General features: G+C 41.4%; 1 protein-coding gene across 1 annotated transcript in view; it reads right to left on the reverse strand.

Annotated features, from left to right (window-relative positions):
• FRS2 (fibroblast growth factor receptor substrate 2) overlaps positions 1 to 19,054 on the reverse strand; it is a gene marked incomplete in the record, with an annotated part of 308,264 nt that overhangs the window by 71,357 nt on the left and 217,853 nt on the right. The window contains 1 exon segment of the mRNA XM_053716808.1: positions 9,507 to 9,662. Coding sequence (XP_053572783.1) covers positions 9,507 to 9,662 — 156 coding nt within the window.

Below are 19,054 nucleotides of genomic sequence, written 5' to 3' on the forward strand. Positions count from 1 at the left end.
TAAGACAGGAAATCATAGAAAGAACTGAGAGGACACAAGGCCATGTCACTGACTAACACGGAAGAGCCCCCTAAAACACCATCATGCTAGCACACACAGCAGGCGCAAAGTGACAGCTGAGCAACCGCAAACCTTCCGTTTGCTAGGCAGGAAAACCCACCAATAGGTCACAATAGTTGGCTGTCCCAAGGGGACCGTATCGTATCGTCCGGTACAAGTCAAGGTTTAAGGAGCCCCGGCTCTCAGTAAATCTGGCCAAGTTGTAAAACAGAACAGCCAGAACAAGGGCTAAGCCCAAATACCCCAGAAACTGGAACCCCCAGGCCAGTCCTAGGATCATAAGGTCCGGTAACATCAAACAGCGGGAGCAAAGAGAAAACGCTGAGTAAAACCCTCGACCATCGGAAGATCAGCACAAGAAGACCGGGTCCCACAAATGTTTAGATTAAACAATCTTCCAGGAACACAAATCCCTCGTCTGATATCAAAAACAGACCTCCCAGGGAAAAATCCAGAACAACCCGGATAACAAGAGCAAGACGCCCTTGCAAGTTCTGACCCAAAGGGAAGAGACCACCACTCACAGGAGCCCAACACTCCAAAGAGCTAACAGGCATGATTGTACTTTAAAGGAAGGAGAAAAGGCTGAGTAGACCTCGCCGGGGTGGAACTAGCAACCCTCTGTTGCAACAGTACAGAGTAGCCACAGAGCATTAGTATGCTGAGCAAGCTGTCCAGCTAGCCACAAGCTCCAGACACCAGGGGAACAGTGAGAACAAGTCACCCGAACAGAGCAACATCAAACCTCCACATCACCTCAGATTCAAAAAAACTCAGTAAAACCTGAGTTTGGATGCCACCTGGATGGCAGTACCTAAACCATGTGAGTGGAAAACCACTAGGACCTCTTCTAACCCAAGAAAGAGATGCAGGGCATGTCCAACACCAGGAAAGGACCCCTAACCGGAGCCCAGAAGGACCCCACTGTCCAATGTCCCAAAACAAAACAACCAACTCCCGAAGGGAATCCAAGTCCCCCGAAGGCGAACCAGCCCAAGGAGAAACGGACAATCCAAGAGGTCTCAATGAAGAAGAGAACCACTAAAAGAACAAGTCCACAAAGGGCAATTTCCTAAAGCAACACCGCCCCGCCGGCGTAAAGAGGCGCTAAACCCTCTAAAATTTCCCACCACGTGGGAAGGAATACTCTAGGTTACGATGGTATCACAAACAACTGAGAGTGACGCAGCAAAATTCCCAGACCCAGTCACCAGAGCGATGGCTATTTAGGACCAAAACAATCCCGAGAGCCGCACGGACCCGCAAGTCCTCTTGAGAATGCTTAGCTGAAACTATTAAAACAAATAGCATAAATAATGTTAAGAGCACTTGGCACCCCAACCTTTCCAGCAAGGCATAATAATAGGTGCCACGTGTCTGAATAAGCCGCGAGATAGAAGATCTAAACCCAGACAGGACCAGCCTGCAACTAGGGTCATAACTGCCAAGCTGGCTAAATCCACCCTCAGAGAGGGAGGAAGAAAACAGACAAACATGGGACTAAAGTGTCCCGAACAACTTCTGTAGAAGCAAACAGAGAGTATCGATCCCAAAGCTTTTTAAGTTCCTGCAGGAAACAGTATGAAAAAGAAAAGAAAATTCATCCTAACCGTATAAAATAAAATAAACAGGCAACCCGAGGGTTAACGCCCAGGAAGAACAGAAAGATCCGCAGGACCCGCCAAACGGAAACCCTGTTCTTCCAACAAAAGTGGGAAGGATCCCGATAACAAGACTTAAAGGAGATTACTTCATCATCCCCCCATGTCTAACGAGGTGAGCCATTTAAAGGAGGAGACTGATGAGTCCTGTACCCGAGAAGGATAGCATCCCTAAACAGCTCAAAAACGTAAAACACAAAGGCGAGCCCGCCTGTAACGAAAGGCACAACACTCCGGAACTGCACATGCCCTCCAGTGGCCGAGAGACCTGGGGCAATCGGGCACGAGTTCAATTGCAAATAAACATCCAGACTTTGTAGACGCGCAAGCACCAAAAGTATGTAAAAGTGAAAATGTGCCACAACCTCTGGGGGAACAATCCACCCTCCGAGGAGGAAAACGCATAACCTGGGTTACCCGCATGTGTAGTAGTAGGAAGCGGTAGGGAACTCGCCTCCTGGAGGACAGGGCCCCCTGAGGCGGATGGCCCAGAGCCTGAGAATCAAGGTGCTCTAGGACGGCCTAAAGAACATTACTGACTGACCTGAGTCAATGGGGCCAATTCACAGGACGAAGAATCTGAATCAGAAAGTTGAACAATCTCAACATCAGTATCCTCCATAAATGGATAAAAGATACCAAAAAACATAATTTATGTAAGAACTTACCTGATAAATTCATTTCTTTCATATTAACAAGAGTCCATGAGCTAGTGACGTATGGGATATACATTCCTACCAGGAGGGGCAAAGTTTCCCAAACCTTAAAATGCCTATAAATACACCCCTCACCACACCCACAAATCAGTTTAACGAATAGCCAAGAAGTGGGGTGATAAGAAAAAAAGTGCGAAGCATATAAAATAAGGAATTGGAATAATTGTGCTTTATACAAAAAAATCATAACCACCACAAAAAAGGGTGGGCCTCATGGACTCTTGTTAATATGAAAGAAATGAATTTATCAGGTAAGTTCTTACATAAATTATGTTTTCTTTCATGTAATTAACAAGAGTCCATGAGCTAGTGACGTATGGGATAATGACTACCCAAGATGTGGATCTTTCCACACAAGAGTCACTAGAGAGGGAGGGATAAAATAAAGACAGCCAATTCCTGCTGAAAATAATCCACACCCAAAATAAAGTTTAACAAAAAACATAAGCAGAAGATTCAAACTGAAACCGCTGCCTGAAGAACTTTTCTACCAAAAACTGCTTCAGAAGAAGAAAACACATCAAAATGGTAGAATTTAGTAAAAGTATGCAAAGAGGACCAAGTTGCTGCTTTGCAGATCTGGTCAACCGAAGCTTCATTCCTAAACGCCCAGGAAGTAGATACTGACCTAGTAGAATGAGCTGTAATTCTCTGAGGCGGAATTTTACCCGACTCAACATAGGCAAGATGAATTAAAGATTTCAACCAAGATGCCAAAGAAATGGCAGAAGCTTTCTGGCCTTTCCTAGAACCGGAAAAGATAACAAATAGACTAGAAGTCTTACGGAAAGATTTCGTAGCTTCAACATAATATTTCAAAGCTCTAACAACATCCAAAGAATGCAATGATTTCTCCTTAGAATTCTTAGGATTAGGACATAATGAAGGAACCACAATTTCTCTACTAATGTTGTTGGAATTCACAACTTTAGGTAAAAATTCAAAAGAAGTTCGCAACACCGCCTTATCCTGATGAAAAATCAGAAAAGGAGACTCACACGAAAGAGCAGATAATTCAGAAACTCTTCTAGCAGAAGAGATGGCCAAAAGGAACAAAACTTTCCAAGAAAGTAATTTAATGTCCAATGAATGCATAGGTTCAAACGGAGGAGCTTGAAGAGCTCCCAGAACCAAATTCAAACTCCAAGGAGGAGAAATTGACTTAATGACAGGTTTTATACGAACCAAAGCTTGTACAAAACAATGAATATCAGGAAGAATAGCAATCTTTCTGTGAAAAAGAACAGAAAGAGCGGAGATTTGTCCTTTCAAAGAACTTGCGGACAAACCCTTATCTAAACCATCCTGAAGAAACTGTAAAATTCTCGGTATTCTAAAAGAATGCCAAGAAAAATGATGAGAAACACACCAAGAAATATAAGTCTTCCAGACTCTATAATATATCTCTCGAGATACAGATTTACGAGCCTGTAACATAGTATTAATCACGGAGTCAGAGAAACCTCTATGACCAAGAATCAAGCGTTCAATCTCCATACCTTTAAATTTAAGGATTTCAGATCCGGATGGAAAAAAGGACCTTGTGACAGAAGGTCTGGTCTTAACGGAAGAGTCCATGGTTGGCAAGATGCCATCCGGACAAGATCCGCATACCAAAACCTGTGAGGCCATGCCGGAGCTATTAGCAGAACAAACGAGCATTCCCTCAGAATCTTGGAGATTACTCTTGGAAGAAGAACTAGAGGCGGAAAGATATAGGCAGGATGATACTTCCAAGGAAGTGATAATGCATCCACTGCCTCCGCCTGAGGATCCCGGGATCTGGACAGATACCTGGGAAGTTTCTTGTTTAGATGAGAGGCCATCAGATCTATCTCTGGGAGCCCCCACATTTGAACAATCTGAAGAAATACCTCTGGGTGAAGAGACCATTCGCCCGGATGCAACGTTTGGCGACTGAGATAATCCGCTTCCCAATTGTCTACACCTGGGATATGAACCGCAGAGATTAGACAGGAGCTGGATTCTGCCCAAACCAAAATTCGAGATACTTCTTTCATAGCCAGAGGACTGTGAGTCCCTCCTTGATGATTGATGTATGCCACAGTTGTGACATTGTCTGTCTGAAAACAAATGAACGATTCTCTCTTCAGAAGAGGCCAAAACTGAAGAGCTCTGAAAACTGCACGGAGTTCCAAGATATTGATCGGTAATCTCACCTCCTGAGATTCCCAAACTCCTTGTGCCGTCAGAGATCCCCACACAGCTCCCCAACCTATGAGACTTGCATCTGTTGAAATTACAGTCCAGGTCGGAAGAACAAAAGAAGCCCCCTGAATTAAACGAAGGTGATCTGTCCACCACGTTAGAGAGTGCCGAACAATCGGTTTTAAAGATATTAATTGATATATCTTCGTGTAATCCCTGCACCATTGGTTCAGCATACAGAGCTGAAGAGGTCGCATGTGAAAACGAGCAAAGGGGATCGCGTCCGATGCAGCAGTCATAAGACCTAGAATTTCCATGCATAAGGCTACCGAAGGGAATGATTGAGACTGAAGGTTTCGACAGGCTGTAATCAATTTTAGACGTCTCTTGTCTGTTAAAGACAGAGTCATGGACACTGAATCTATCTGGAAACCCAGAAAGGTTACCCTTGTTTGAGGAATCAAAGAACTTTTTGGTAAATTGATCCTCCAACCATGATCTTGAAGAAACAACACAAGTCGATTCGTATGAGACTCTGCTAAATGTAAAGACTGAGCAAGTACCAAGATATCGTCCAAATAAGGAAATACCACAATACCCTGTTCTCTGATTACAGACAGAAGGGCACCGAGAATCTTTGTGAAAATTCTTGGAGCTGTAGCAAGGCCAAACGGTAGAGCCACAAATTGGTAATGCTTGTCTAGAAAAGAGAATCTCAGGAACTGATAATGATCTGGATGAATCGGAATATGCAGATATGCATCCTGTAAATCTATTGTGGACATATAATTCCCTTGCTGAACAAAAGGCAATATAGTCCTTACAGTTACCATCTTGAACGTTGGTATCCTTACATAACGATTCAATAATTTTAGATCCAGTACTGGTCTGAAGGAATTCTCCTTCTTTGGTACAATGAAGAGATTTGAATAAAACCCCATCCCCTGTTCCGGAACTGGAACTGGCATAATTACTCCAGCCAACTCTAGATCTGAAACACAATTCAGAAATGCTTGAGCTTTCACTGGATCTACTGGGACATGGGAAAGAAAAAATCTCTTTGCAGGAGGTCTCATCTTGAAACCAATTCTGTACCCTTCTGAAACAATGTTCTGAATCCAAAGATTGTGAACAGAATTGATCCAAATTTCTTTGAAAAAACGTAACCTGCCCCCTACCAGCTGAACTGGAATGAGGGCCGTACCTTCATGTGAACTTAGAAGCAGGCTTTGCCTTTCTAGCAGGCTTGGATTTATTCCAGACTGGAGATGGTTTCCAAACTGAAACTGCTCCTGAGGACGAAGGATCAGGCTTTTGTTCTTTGTTGAAACGAAAGGAACGAAAACGATTGTTAGCCCTGTTTTTACCTTTAGACTTTTTATCCTGTGGTAAAAAAGTTCCTTTCCCACCAGTAACAGTTGAAATAATAGAATCCAACTGAGAACCAAATAATTTGTTTCCCTGGAAAGAAATGGAAAGTAGAGTTGATTTAGAAGCCATATCAGCATTCCAGGTCTTAAGCCATAAAGCTCTTCTGGCTAAGATAGCCAGAGACATAAACCTAACATCAACTCTAATAATATCAAAAATGGCATCACAGATGAAATTATTAGCATGCTGGAGAAGAATAATAATATCATGAGAATCACGATTTGTTACTTGTTGCGCTAGAGTTTCCAACCAAAAAGTTGAAGCTGCAGCAACATCAGCCAATGATATAGCAGGTCTAAGAAGATTACCTGAACATAGATAAGCTTTTCTTAGAAAAGATTCAATTTTTCTATCTAAAGGATCCTTAAACGAGGTACCATCTGACGTAGGAATGGTAGTACGTTTAGCAAGGGTAGAAATAGCCCCATCAACTTTAGGGATTTTGTCCCAAAATTCTAACCTGTCAGGCGGAACAGGATATAATTGCTTAAAACGTTTAGAAGGAGTAAATGAATTACCCAATTTATCCCATTCCTTAGAAATTACTGCAGAAATAGCATTAGGAACAGGAAAGACTTCTGGAATAACCGCAGGAGCTTTAAAAACCTTATCCAAACGTATAGAATTAGTATCAAGAGGACTAGAATCCTCTATTTCTAAAGCAATTAGTACTTCTTTAAGTAAAGAGCGAATAAATTCCATCTTAAATAAATATGAAGATTTATCAGCATCAATCTCTGAGATAGAATCCTCTGAACCAGAAGAGTCCAAAGAATCAGAATGATGGTGTTCATTTAAAAATTCATCTGTAGAGAGAGAAGATTTAAAAGACTTTTTACGTTTACTAGAAGGAGAAATAACAGACAAAGCCTTCTTTATGGATTCAGAAACAAAATCTCTTATGTTATCAGGAACATTCTGCACCTTAGATGTTGAGGGAACTGCAACAGGCAATGGTACATCACTAAAGGAAATATTATCTGCTTTAACAAGTTTGTCATGACAATTATTACAAACAACAGCTGGAGGAATAGCTACCAAAAATTTACAGCAGATACACTTAGCTTTGGTAGATCCAGCAGGCAGTGGTTTTCCTGTAGTATCTTCTGGCTCAGATGCAACATGAGACATCTTGCAATATGTAAGAGAAAAAACAACATATAAAGCAAAATAGATCAAATTCCTTATAAGACAGTTTCAGGAATGGGAAAAAAATGCCAAACATCAAGCTTCTAGCAACCAGAAGCAAATGAAAAATGAGACTGAAATAATGTGGAGACAAAAGCGACGCCCATATTTTTTGGCGCCAAATAAGACGCCCACATTATTTGGCGCCTAAATGCTTTTGGCGCCAAAAAATGACGCCACATCCGGAACGCCGACATCTTTGGCGCAAAATAACGTCAAAAATGACGCAACTTCCGGCGACACGTATGACGCCGGAAACGGAAAAGAATTTTTGCGCCAAAAAAGTCCGCGCCAAGAATGACGCAATAAAATGAAGCATTTTCAGCCCCCGCGAGCCTAACAGCCCACAGGGAAAAAAATCAAATTTTTGAGGTAAGAAAAAATATAATAATTTAAAGCATAATCCCAAATATGAAACTGACTGTCTGGAAATAAGGAAAGTTGAACATTCTGAGTCAAGGCAAATAAATGTTTGAATACATATATTTAGAACTTTATAAATAAAGTGCCCAACCATAGCTTAGAGTGTCACAGAAAATAAGACTTACTTACCCCAGGACACTCATCTACATGTTTGTAGAAAGCCAAACCAGTACTGAAACGAGAATCAGTAGAGGAAATGGTAAATATAAGAGTATATCGTCGATCTGAAAAGGGAGGTAAGAGATGAATCTCTACGACCGATAACAGAGAACCTTATGAAATAGATCCCGTAGAAGGAGATCACTGCATTCAATAGGCAATACTCTCTTCACATCCCTCTGACATTCACTGCACGCTGAGAGGAAAACCGGGCTCCAACTTGCTGCGGAGCGCATATCAACGTAGAATCTAGCACAAACTTACTTCACCACCTCCCTTGGAGGCAAAGTTTGTAAAACTGATTTGTGGGTGTGGTGAGGGGTGTATTTATAGGCATTTTAAGGTTTGGGAAACTTTGCCCCTCCTGGTAGGAATGTATATCCCATACGTCACTAGCTCATGGACTCTTGTTAATTACATGAAAGAAAAAGACTATATATACATATAAAACAAATTAAACAGCACCTGACACCCACAATGGCTGGGGCGCTCACCACCTCCTATGAACCAGACACTAACACACAGTCAGGAATGTGGAAATGGGAGACCAGAACGTAAATACGCCCGGTCACAAGGTGAACCGTACAGTCAAAAAAAAAAAAGTTACGTCACTTCAACATGCCGTTATGTTCCAAGGCCACGAGCCCAGTTAACATTACAGATAAGCAGATAAGTAGATTGAATCACATAAACATGATGAAAAAAAAACCCTGTTCAAGGAGATATTAACCCTTGATTCCAAGATACTAAAGGAGTCCCACTGAGACCCTGTATTTTTCATGTGAGTTCGCAGGAACAAATGAGTTACAGTACATTCATGAAGAAGTAAAATGAAACGATCTTACCGGAATCTACACCCTGGAACAGGAACATTGCCCTTCATGTGTCACGGATAGTAGCCTCGCCTCTGCCATGGACTTGAGAGAAGAAAGCAGGCAGCGAAGTTAGACAACGTCAATTGCTTGTGGAATTGTTAAAATGAGTCAGGATGGTTTCGCAGAAAGACTCTTCCTGCATCTCCGGACTTTCATCCAAGCCCTCACTGAGAGACTGACAGGATTACTTAAAACTCCCGTCCCATGTCAAAGAGTACAACCCTCCATAAGAGATGAAAACAAACTTCTGACACTTCTCTGCCAACCTCCTGGGACGAAAGGCAAAGAATGACTGGGGGATGAGGGAAGTGGGAGGAGTATTTAAGCCTTTGGCTGGGGTGTCTGTGCCTCCTCCTGGTGGCCAGGTTCTTATTTTTCCTAAAAGTAATGAATGCAGCTGTGGACTCTCTCCATTTATGAAGAAAAGAAAAAAAATTGGGTTTCATGTCCCTTTAAATGTGTCCTTTAAAACAGCTACTGGGGCCAATGTAGGAAAAAGGGGCTTAGTAGTGCTCACAAATCCCAGCACCATTGTAAATGTTTCTGGAGCTTGATATGAGCTCTTAACACAAGGCCTCCATTTAATTCTTTAAGCGAAAAAAAAATATCTGCTAGCCTATCATTTGGATTTTTGTTGTGTTAATTACCAATTAAAGGATGCAATCTAAATAAAACCAAGAAGGCTCTAAAAACTCATGATAAAGTAAATGCTATTAATATATAAAATGTTCCTAAGAAAACAAAGGCAAACCGGTGAAACACATAAAAAATAGAAAGCCAGGAGCTTACACAATGTTTAAAAAAACAAAAAAAAAACAACTTACTAGTGGGAGTGCGTGGAGTTCTTGGAACATCCAGGTCAGTCTGAGGATTTCTTTCAACTACAGGTTCTTCTACAACACTGATACTGTTATTCTGCATGATCTCTTGAAGCATATTAAACAACTCTTCAGCACGGACACATTTAAATGCAAAAATACCTAAAAAAGAGAAGACCACCAAAATCCTTTTTAATTGGATCATTGATATGTAATTAAAAGGCATCAGACAGATCACATATTCTGAAGTTTATTACAACTGTGACAAAGAGACAAATATATGTACAAGGAAAGTCAATAACACATGGGAAAGGTTTTATGTTTTGGACAGGAAGGTAAAAAACAAAGGATCTTCTTGAAGTTTAAGCACAAATTGAGGTATGACCCTGCACTACATTAAGTTTTCTTATTAACTTTAAGGTGACGGAAATTAATCTGATTGCTCCTGGTTGCTCTTTGGGAAAAACAGAGAGAGAAAGAAAAGACAGACAGTACAAAAAAAAAGCCATTTGCTGTGGTGTTGTGCCTTCTTGGACAGCAGGGGGAGCCCAACTTACCAGTAACAGACAAGGCAACCAATTCAGTCCCAGCAATGGATTGCTTTTCCTTTTGCAAGCATTAAGTTAAAATTAACATTCTTGTTAAAACTTTTTTTGGCAGGCTCTGATCTTAGACCCTCGACATGATTACAATTTTGGAAATTAATTATTGTATTGACACAAAGGATTTTAATGTTTCCACTCCGTATACTGGCAAGCACCTCAGACATATACTCCATGAAAAAATGATGTATGCACTTACATACATATTATGTATTCATATACAGTATGTTCCAAATGTCCACCTTTACCAGTTGTTTTATAATGTTGTAATACGTACTTAGAATTCAAGAATACATTATTTAAAACTGAGACAAGTCAATTTTTAATCTTTTTTAAACCTTTGTAATATTGGTATTTATATGACTATCCCCCCATTTTCAAAACTGTAACACTATATATTAAATGTAATCTGTAACATACTAGCAGACATCTGAGTTGTATCTTAACACTGAATATTAATATGGACCTAGTAGTGTTCTAGCAAGTGCTCTGTTAGGGCATTTTAAGGAGGACAGAAGTTAAAACACCTTTTGTAAGCATGTCAAAGGAGCTTAATCAAGCAATCTGAGGACAAGTATTTCTGAGAGCTGAAAAGGTTCATTTTTCTAAGAGAACAGTATATCAAACACTGATAAAGAAACCAAATCTTTTTTTTTTATCCAAATGAAGACCAGGTGGATTCAATATATATATATATATATATATATATATATATATATATATATATATATATGTGTGTGTGTGTGTGTGTGTGTGTGTGTGTGTGTGTGTGTGTGTGTGTGTGTGTGTGTGTGTGTGTGTGTGTGTGTGTGTGTGTGTGTGTGTGTGTGTATGTATATATATATATATATATATATATATATATATATATACATATATATATATACAGTATATATATATATATATATATATGAAGCACTGTAGGAACACCCATGCTGTTTCAAATGAGAAGGATGTAGCTGGTTACTGGAACACATGGATATAAATATTACTATCACTGTATTGCACCAAACAGATACAGTTTTGTTCAGGGCACAATAAAGACAAAGCCAGGAAAGAAGGAAGACAGGACCCTGCTCCCTTGAGCTTAAAAAAGAAGGGATGCCTTCTTCTGATGGGCTCTTAACCATATCCATACTTGAGAGTATCACATGAGCATCACTTGACTGTGTTAAATCCATGTTCATACATATTTATCTATCCCTAAAATAAATAAATATATATATATATATATATATATATATATATATATATATATATATATATATATATATATATATATATATATATATATATATAGTTTACCTGATAAATTGATTTCATGGTGGTGAGAGTCCATAACCCATTACTCCTGGGAATTACTCTTCCTGGTCACTAGGTGGAGACAAAGATTTTCAAACCCCTCCCACTTTACTAGAAACTAGTCTAACGTATAGCCAAGCAAAAAAGGTAGGAAAAGTAATAGGGTGGGGTCTCGTGGACTCTTGCCACCATGAAAGAAATTAAATTTATCAGGTAAGCATAAATGAATCCACAATCCATTACTTCTGGGAAACTAATACCCAAGCAATGAAGTCAAAGAGTAACCAGGGCGGGACACGCATGATATATAATCCTGTTTAGTTAGCAAAACATGAAAAGAAAGCAAAAAGCAACCTAACAAAAACTACAACAAATAATACAGGCTGAAGGACTTTACTACCAAAACCTGCTTCAGAAGAAGCAAAAAGATTATTTTTTTTAAATGGTAGAATTTAGTAAAAGTATGCAAAGAGGACCAAGTAACTGCCATGCAAATTTGATGCAGGTCTCATTTTTAAAAGTCCAAGATGTGGCAACTTATCTGATAGAATGGGCAGTAATCTATTTGAAGACAACGCTTTAGGAAGAAAATCAAACTTTGTTCACAAAACTGCCTTATCCCAATGAAAAATGATGTAAGGAGATAAGAAATAGCCAAAAGAAACAAAACCTTCCAAGATAAAAACAGAATTTATGCTTACCTGATAAATTACTTTCTCCAACGGTGTGTCCGGTCCACGGCGTCATCCATAACTTGTGGGAATATTCTCTTCCCCAACAGGAAATGGCAAAGAGCACAGCAAAAGCTGTCCATATAGTCCCTCCTAGGCTCCGCCCACCCCAGTCATTCGACCGACGGACAGGAGAAAAACAGGAGAAACCATAGGGTGCCGTGGTGACTGTAGTTAAAGAAAGAAATTCATCAAACCTGATTAAAAAACCAGGGCGGGCCGTGGAACGGACACACCGTTGGAGAAAGTAATTTATCAGGTAAGCATAAATTCTGTTTTCTCCAACATTGGTGTGTCCGGTCCACGGCGTCATCCATAACTTGTGGGAACCAATACCAAAGCTTTAGGACACGGATGAAGGGAGGGAGCCAATCAGGTTACCTAAACGGAAGGCACCACGGCTTGCAAAACCTTTCTCCCAAAAATAGCCTCCGAAGAAGCAAAAGTATCAAATTTGTAGAATTTGGCAAAAGTGTGCAGGGAAGACCAAGTCGCTGCCTTACATATCTGATCAACAGAAGACTCGTTCTTGAAGGCCCATGTGGAAGCCACAGCCCTAGTAGAGTGAGCTGTGATGCGTTCGGGAGGCTGCCGTCCGGCAGTCTCATAAGCCAATCGGATGATGCTTTTCAGCCAAAAAGGAAAGAGAGGTAGCAGTAGCTTTTTGACCTCTCCTCTTGCCAGAATAAACGACAAACAGAGAAGACGTTTGTCTGAAATCCTTTGTTGCTTCTAAATAGAACTTTAAAACACGAACTACATCTAAATTGTGTAACAAACGTTCCTTCTTTGAAACTGGATTCGGACACAAAGAAGGCACAACTATTTCCTGGTTAATATTCTTGTTGGAAACAACCTTTGGAAGGAAACCAGGTTTAGTACGCAAAACAACCTTATCTGAATGGAACACCAGATAGGGCGGATTACACTGCAGAGCAGATAACTCAGAAACTCTTCTAGCAGAAGAAATAGCAACCAAAAACAGAACTTTCCAAGATAACATCTTGATATCTATGGAATGTAGAGGTTCAAACGGAACCCCTTGAAGAACTGAAAGAACTAAATTCAGACTCCAGGGAGGAGTCAAAGGTCTGTAAACAGGCTTGATCCTGACCAAAGCCTGAACAAAAGCTTGAACATCTGGCACAGCTGCCAGTCGTTTGTGTAACAAGACAGATAAAGCAGAAATCTGTCCCTTTAGAGAACTCGCTGATAATCCCTTATCCAAACCTTCTTGAAGAAAAGAAAGGATCCTAGGAATTTTGATCTTACTCCATGAGAATCCCTTGGATTCACACCAACAGATATATCTTTTCCATATTTTATGGTAAATGTTTCTAGTTACAGGTTTTCTGGCTTGTACCAGAGTATCTATCACAGAATCCGAAAACCCACGCTTAGATAAAATCAAGCGTTCAATTTCCAAGCAGTCAGCTGGAGGGAAACTAGATTTGGATGTTCGAATGGACCCTGTACAAGAAGATCCTGTCTCAAAGGTAGCTTCCATGGTGGAGCCGATGACATATTCACCAGGTCTGCATACCAAGTTCTGCGTAGCCACGCAGGAGCTATCAAGATCACCAAGGCCCTCTCCTGTTTGATCCTGGCTACCAGCCAGGGAATGAGAGGAAACGGTGGAAACACATAAGCTAGGTTGAAGGCCCAACGCGCTACTAATGCATCCACTAGAGTCGCCTTGGGATCCCTGGATCTGGACCCGTAGCAAGGAACCTTGAAGTTCTGACGAGACGCCATCAGATCCATGTCTGGAATGCCCCATAATTGAGTCAACTGGGCAAATATCTCCGGGTGGAGTTACCACTCCCCCGGATGGAATGTCTGACGACTCAGATAATCCGCCTCCCAGTTTTCCACTCCTGGGATGTGGATCGCAGATAGGTGGCAGGAGTGATCCTCCGCCCATTTTATGATTTTGGTCACTTCTCTCATCGCCAGGGAACTCCTTGTTCCCTCCTGATGGTTGATGTAAGCAACAGTCATCATGTTGTCTGATTGGAATCTTATGAATCTGGCCTTTGCTAGTTGAGGCCAAGCCCTGAGAGTATTGAATATCGCTCTCAGTTCCAGAATGTTTATCGGGAGAAGAGACTCTTCCCGAGACCATAGACCCTGAGGTTTCAGGGAGCCCCAGCCCACTAGACTGGCGTCGGTCGTGACGATGACCCACTCTGGTCTGCGGAAGCTCATTCCCTGGGACAGGTGATCCTGGGTTAGCCACCAACGGAGTGAGTCTCTGGTCTTCTGATCTACTTGAATCACTGGAGACAAGTTTCTACTTGAATCACTGGAGAAAAGTCTGTATAGTCCCCATTCCACTGTTTCAGCATGCACAGATGTAATGGTCTTAGATGAATTTGCGCAAAAGGAACTATGTCCATTGCTGCAACCATCAACTCTACTACTTCCATGCACTGAGATATGGAAGGTCGTGGAACAGAGTGAAGAACTTGATAAGCGTTTAGAAGTTTTGACTTTCTGACATCTGTCAGGAAAATCTTCATTTCTAAAGAATCTATTATTGTCCCCAAGAAAGGAACTCTTGTCGACGGAGACAGGGAACTCTTTTCTATGTTCACCTTCCACCCGTGAGATCTGAGAAAGGCCAGAACGATGTCTGTGTGAGCCTTTGCCTTTGAAAGAGACGCTTGTATCAGAATGTCGTCCAAGTAAGGTGCCACTGCAATGCCCCTTGGTCTTAGAACCGCTAGAAGGGTACCTTTGTGAAAATCCTTGGAGCAGTGGCTAGCCCGAATGGAAGAGCCACAAACTGGTAATGTTTGCCCAGAAAGGCGAACCTTAGGAACTGATGATGATCTTTGTGGATAGGAATATGTAGATACGCATCCTTTAGATCCACAGTAGTCATAAATTGACCCTCCTGGATTGAAGGTAAAATCGTTCGAATAGTTTCCATTTTGAACGATGGCACTCTGAGAAATTTGTTTAGAATCTTTAAATCCAGAATTGGTCTGAAAGTTCCCTCTTTTTTGGGAACTACAAACAGATTTGAGTAAAACCCCATTCCTTGTTCCACAGTTGGAACTGGGTGTATCACTCCCATTTTTAACAGGTCTTCTACACAATGTAAGAATGCCTGTCTCTTTATTTGGTTTGAAGATAAGTGAGACATGTGGAACCTTCCCCTTGGGGGTAGTTCCTTGAATTCCAGAAGATAACCCTGAGAAACTATTTCTAGTGCCCAGGGATCCTGAACATCTCTTGCCCAAGCCTGAGCGAAGAGAGAGAGTCTGCCCCCTACTAGATCCGGTCCCGGATCGGGGGCTACTCCTTCATGCTGTTTTGGTAGCAGCAGCAGGCTTCTTGGCCTGCTTACCCTTGCTCCAGCCTTGCATCGGTTTCCAAGCTGGTTTGGTTTGTGAAGCATTACCCTCTTGTCTAGAGGCTGCAGAGTTGGAGGCCGGTCCGTTCCTGAAATTGCGAAAGGAACGAAAATTAGACTTATTCTTGGCCTTGAAAGGCCTATCTTGTGGGAGGGCATGGCCCTTACCCCCAGTGATGTCTGAGATAATCTCTTTCAATTCTGGCCCAAAAAGGGTTTTACCCTTGAAAGGGATATTAAGCAATTTTGTCTTGGAAGATACATCCGCTGACCAAGACTTTAGCCAGAGCGCTCTGCGCGCCACAATTGCAAACCCTGAATTTTTCGCCGCTAATCTAGCTAACTGCAAAGCGGCATCTAAAATAAAGGAATTAGCTAACTTAAGTGCGTGAATTCTGTCCATAACCTCCTCATACGGAGTCTCTCTACTGAGCGACTTTTCTAGTTACTCGAACCAGAACCACGCTGCTGTAGTGACAGGAATAATGCATGAAATAGGTTGCAGGAGGTAACCTTGCTGTACAAAAATCTTTTTAAGCAAACCCTCCAATTTTTTATCCATAGGATCTTTGAAAGCACAATTATCCTCGATAGGAATAGTAGTGCGCTTAGCTAGTTTAGAAACTGCCCCCTCGACCTTAGGGACTGTCTGCCATAAGTCCTTTCTGGGGTCGACCATAGGAAATAATTTCTTAAATATAGGAGGGGGGACAAAAGGTATGCCGGGCTTCTCCCACTCCTTATTCACTATGTCCGCCACCCGCTTGGGTATAGGAAAAGCGTTGGGGTGCACCGGAACCTCTAGGAACTTGTCCATCTTGCACAATTTTTCTGGAATGACCAGGTTGTCACAATCATCCAGAGTAGATAGCACCTCCTTAAGCAGTGCGCGGAGATGCTCTAATTTAAATTTAAATGTCACAACATCAGGTTCTGCCTGTTGAGAAATTCTACCTGAATCAGAAATTTCCCCATCTGACAAAACCTCCCTCATGGCCACTTCAGATTGGTGTGAGGGTATGACAGAGCAATTATCATCAGCGCCCTCCTGCTCTACAGTGTTTAAAACAGAGCAATCGCGCTTTCTCTGAAATGCAGGCATTTTGGATAAAATACTTGCTATGGAGTTATCCATTACTGCCGTCAATTGTTGCATAGTAACAAGCATTGGTGCGCTAGAAGAACTAGGGGTCTCCTGCGTGGGCAAAACTGGTGTAGACACAGAAGGAGATGATGTAGAACTATGTCTACTCCCTTCATCTGATGAATCATCTTGGGCAACTTTACTATCTGTGGCAGTACTGTCCTTACTTTGTTTGGACGCTATGGCACAATTATCACACAATTTTGAAGGGGGAGACACATTGGCTTCCATACATACAGAACATATTTTATCTGATGGCACAGACATGTTAAACAGGCTTAAACTTGTCAATAAAATACAAAAACCGTTTTAAAACAAAACAGTTACTGACTCTTTAAATTTTAAACAGGGCACACTTTTTTACTGAATATGTGAAAAACTATGAAGGAATTGTTCAATTTTAACCAAATTTTCACCACAGTGTCTTAAAGCATTCAAAGCATTCAAAGCATTGCACCCCAAGTTTCAGACCTTTAACCCTTAAAATGAAGAAACCGGAGCCGTTTACACTTTTAACCCCTCTACAGTCCCAGCTACAGCCTTTGCTGCGACTTTACCAAACCCAGGGGGGTATACGATACCAAATGAAGCCTTCTAGGAACCTTTTCAACTACTTCCACACCCACACACATGCAGCTGCATGTCCTGCTCTCAAAAGTAACTGTGCAGTAATGGCGCGAAAATGAGGCTCTGCCTACTACATAGAAGGCCCTTCCTGACTGGGAAGGTGTCTAAACCAGTGCCTGACGTAAAAAAACGTTCCCCAAAGTTATAAAGTGTGAATTTCAATATCAAGCTGTATAAAATGCCCAAATAAAGCAATCGATCTAGCCCATAAAAGTGTCTACCAGTTTTATAGCCCATATTAAGCCCTTTATTCTGTTTGAGACTAAGAAAATGGCTTACCGGTCCCCATGATGGGGAAAATGACAGCCTTCCAGCATTACTCAGTCTTGTTAGAAATATGGCTAGTCATACCTTAAGCAGAAAAGTCTGCCAACTGTTTCCCCCAACTGAAGTTATTTCATCTCAACAGTCCTATGTGGAAACAGCAAACGATTTTAGTTACTGCTGCTAAAATCATATTCCTCTCACAAACAGAATTCTTCATCTTTTTCTGTTTCAGAGTAAATAGTACATACCAGCACTATTTTAAAATAAACTCTTGATAGTAGAATAAAAAACTACAACTAAACACCACATACTCTTCACCATCTCCGTGGAGATGCTGCTTGTTCAGAGGCAAAGAGAATGACTAGGGTGGGCGGAGCCTAGGAGGGACTATATGGACAGCTTTTGCTGTGCTCTTTGCCATTTCCTGTTGGGGAAGAGAATATTCCCACAAGTTATGGATGACGCCGTGGACCGGACACACCAATGTTGGAGAAAGCTTTATATCCACCTTATGCATGGGCTCAAATGGAGGAGCCTGCAAAATCTTCATAACCAGATTAAGGCCCCGGGGAGGCTAAATCATCTTTACAACTGGCTTAATACTGACCAAAGCCTAAAAAACAAAAAAACACTGAATATCAGGAAGATTAGCTTCCTATGAAACAGAACTGAAAGAGCAGAAATCTGACCTCTAAGCAAACTAACTGAAAGACCCTTATGCAAACCATCCTGAAAAAAGTGCAATATCCTAGTAATTCTAAAGGAATGCCAGGAAAAACCATGACCCGAACACCAAGAAATAAAAGCCTTCCAAACCTTATGATAGATTTTTAGGTTTATGAGCCTAAATCAAAGTCTCACAATCAGAAAAACCCCTCTAACAATTAACTGTTAAATCTACATGCCTGTCAATCTTCAAGATTTGAGAAGTGGAACTTAAGATAGAAGATCTTGACGCAGAGGAAGAGGACATGGAGGCCAACTGGACATCTGAACCAAATCTGCAAACCAAATCCTGCGAGTCCAGGCTGGAGCAATCAGTATTAAAGATGACCCCTCTTGTCTAACCCTAGCAGTTACCCTTGGAAGAAGAACCAGAGGGGAAATATATAAGCTAGATGAAATGACCATGAAGTTCCTAGAGCATTCTCAAACTCCACCTGAGGATCCCTGGTCCCCGCAAAGTACATGGGAAGGGAAAACAACCAGATGAAGAGACCTTTCCCCGGGAAGAAGGGATTGATGACTGAGAAAATCCGCCTTCCAATTGATCACCCCTGGAATATGTATTGCAGAGAATAGACAATTGTCCACTGCCCAGGAAATCATTTAATATACTTCCCTCATGGATAAGGAAATATGAGTTTCCCCCCTGATGTAACATTGTCTGACTGTTAACTCAGATGAGACTCCCTTTCCAACAGAGGTCAAATCTGAAGGGCCTTAAACATTGCACAGAGTTCCAAAACATTAATTAGGTAACCTTGCCTCATGAGGAAACCAAATATAGTTAGTCTAGA

Source organism: Bombina bombina, chromosome 6, assembly GCF_027579735.1.
Source record: "Bombina bombina isolate aBomBom1 chromosome 6, aBomBom1.pri, whole genome shotgun sequence".
Classification (NCBI taxonomy): domain Eukaryota; kingdom Metazoa; phylum Chordata; class Amphibia; order Anura; family Bombinatoridae; genus Bombina; species Bombina bombina.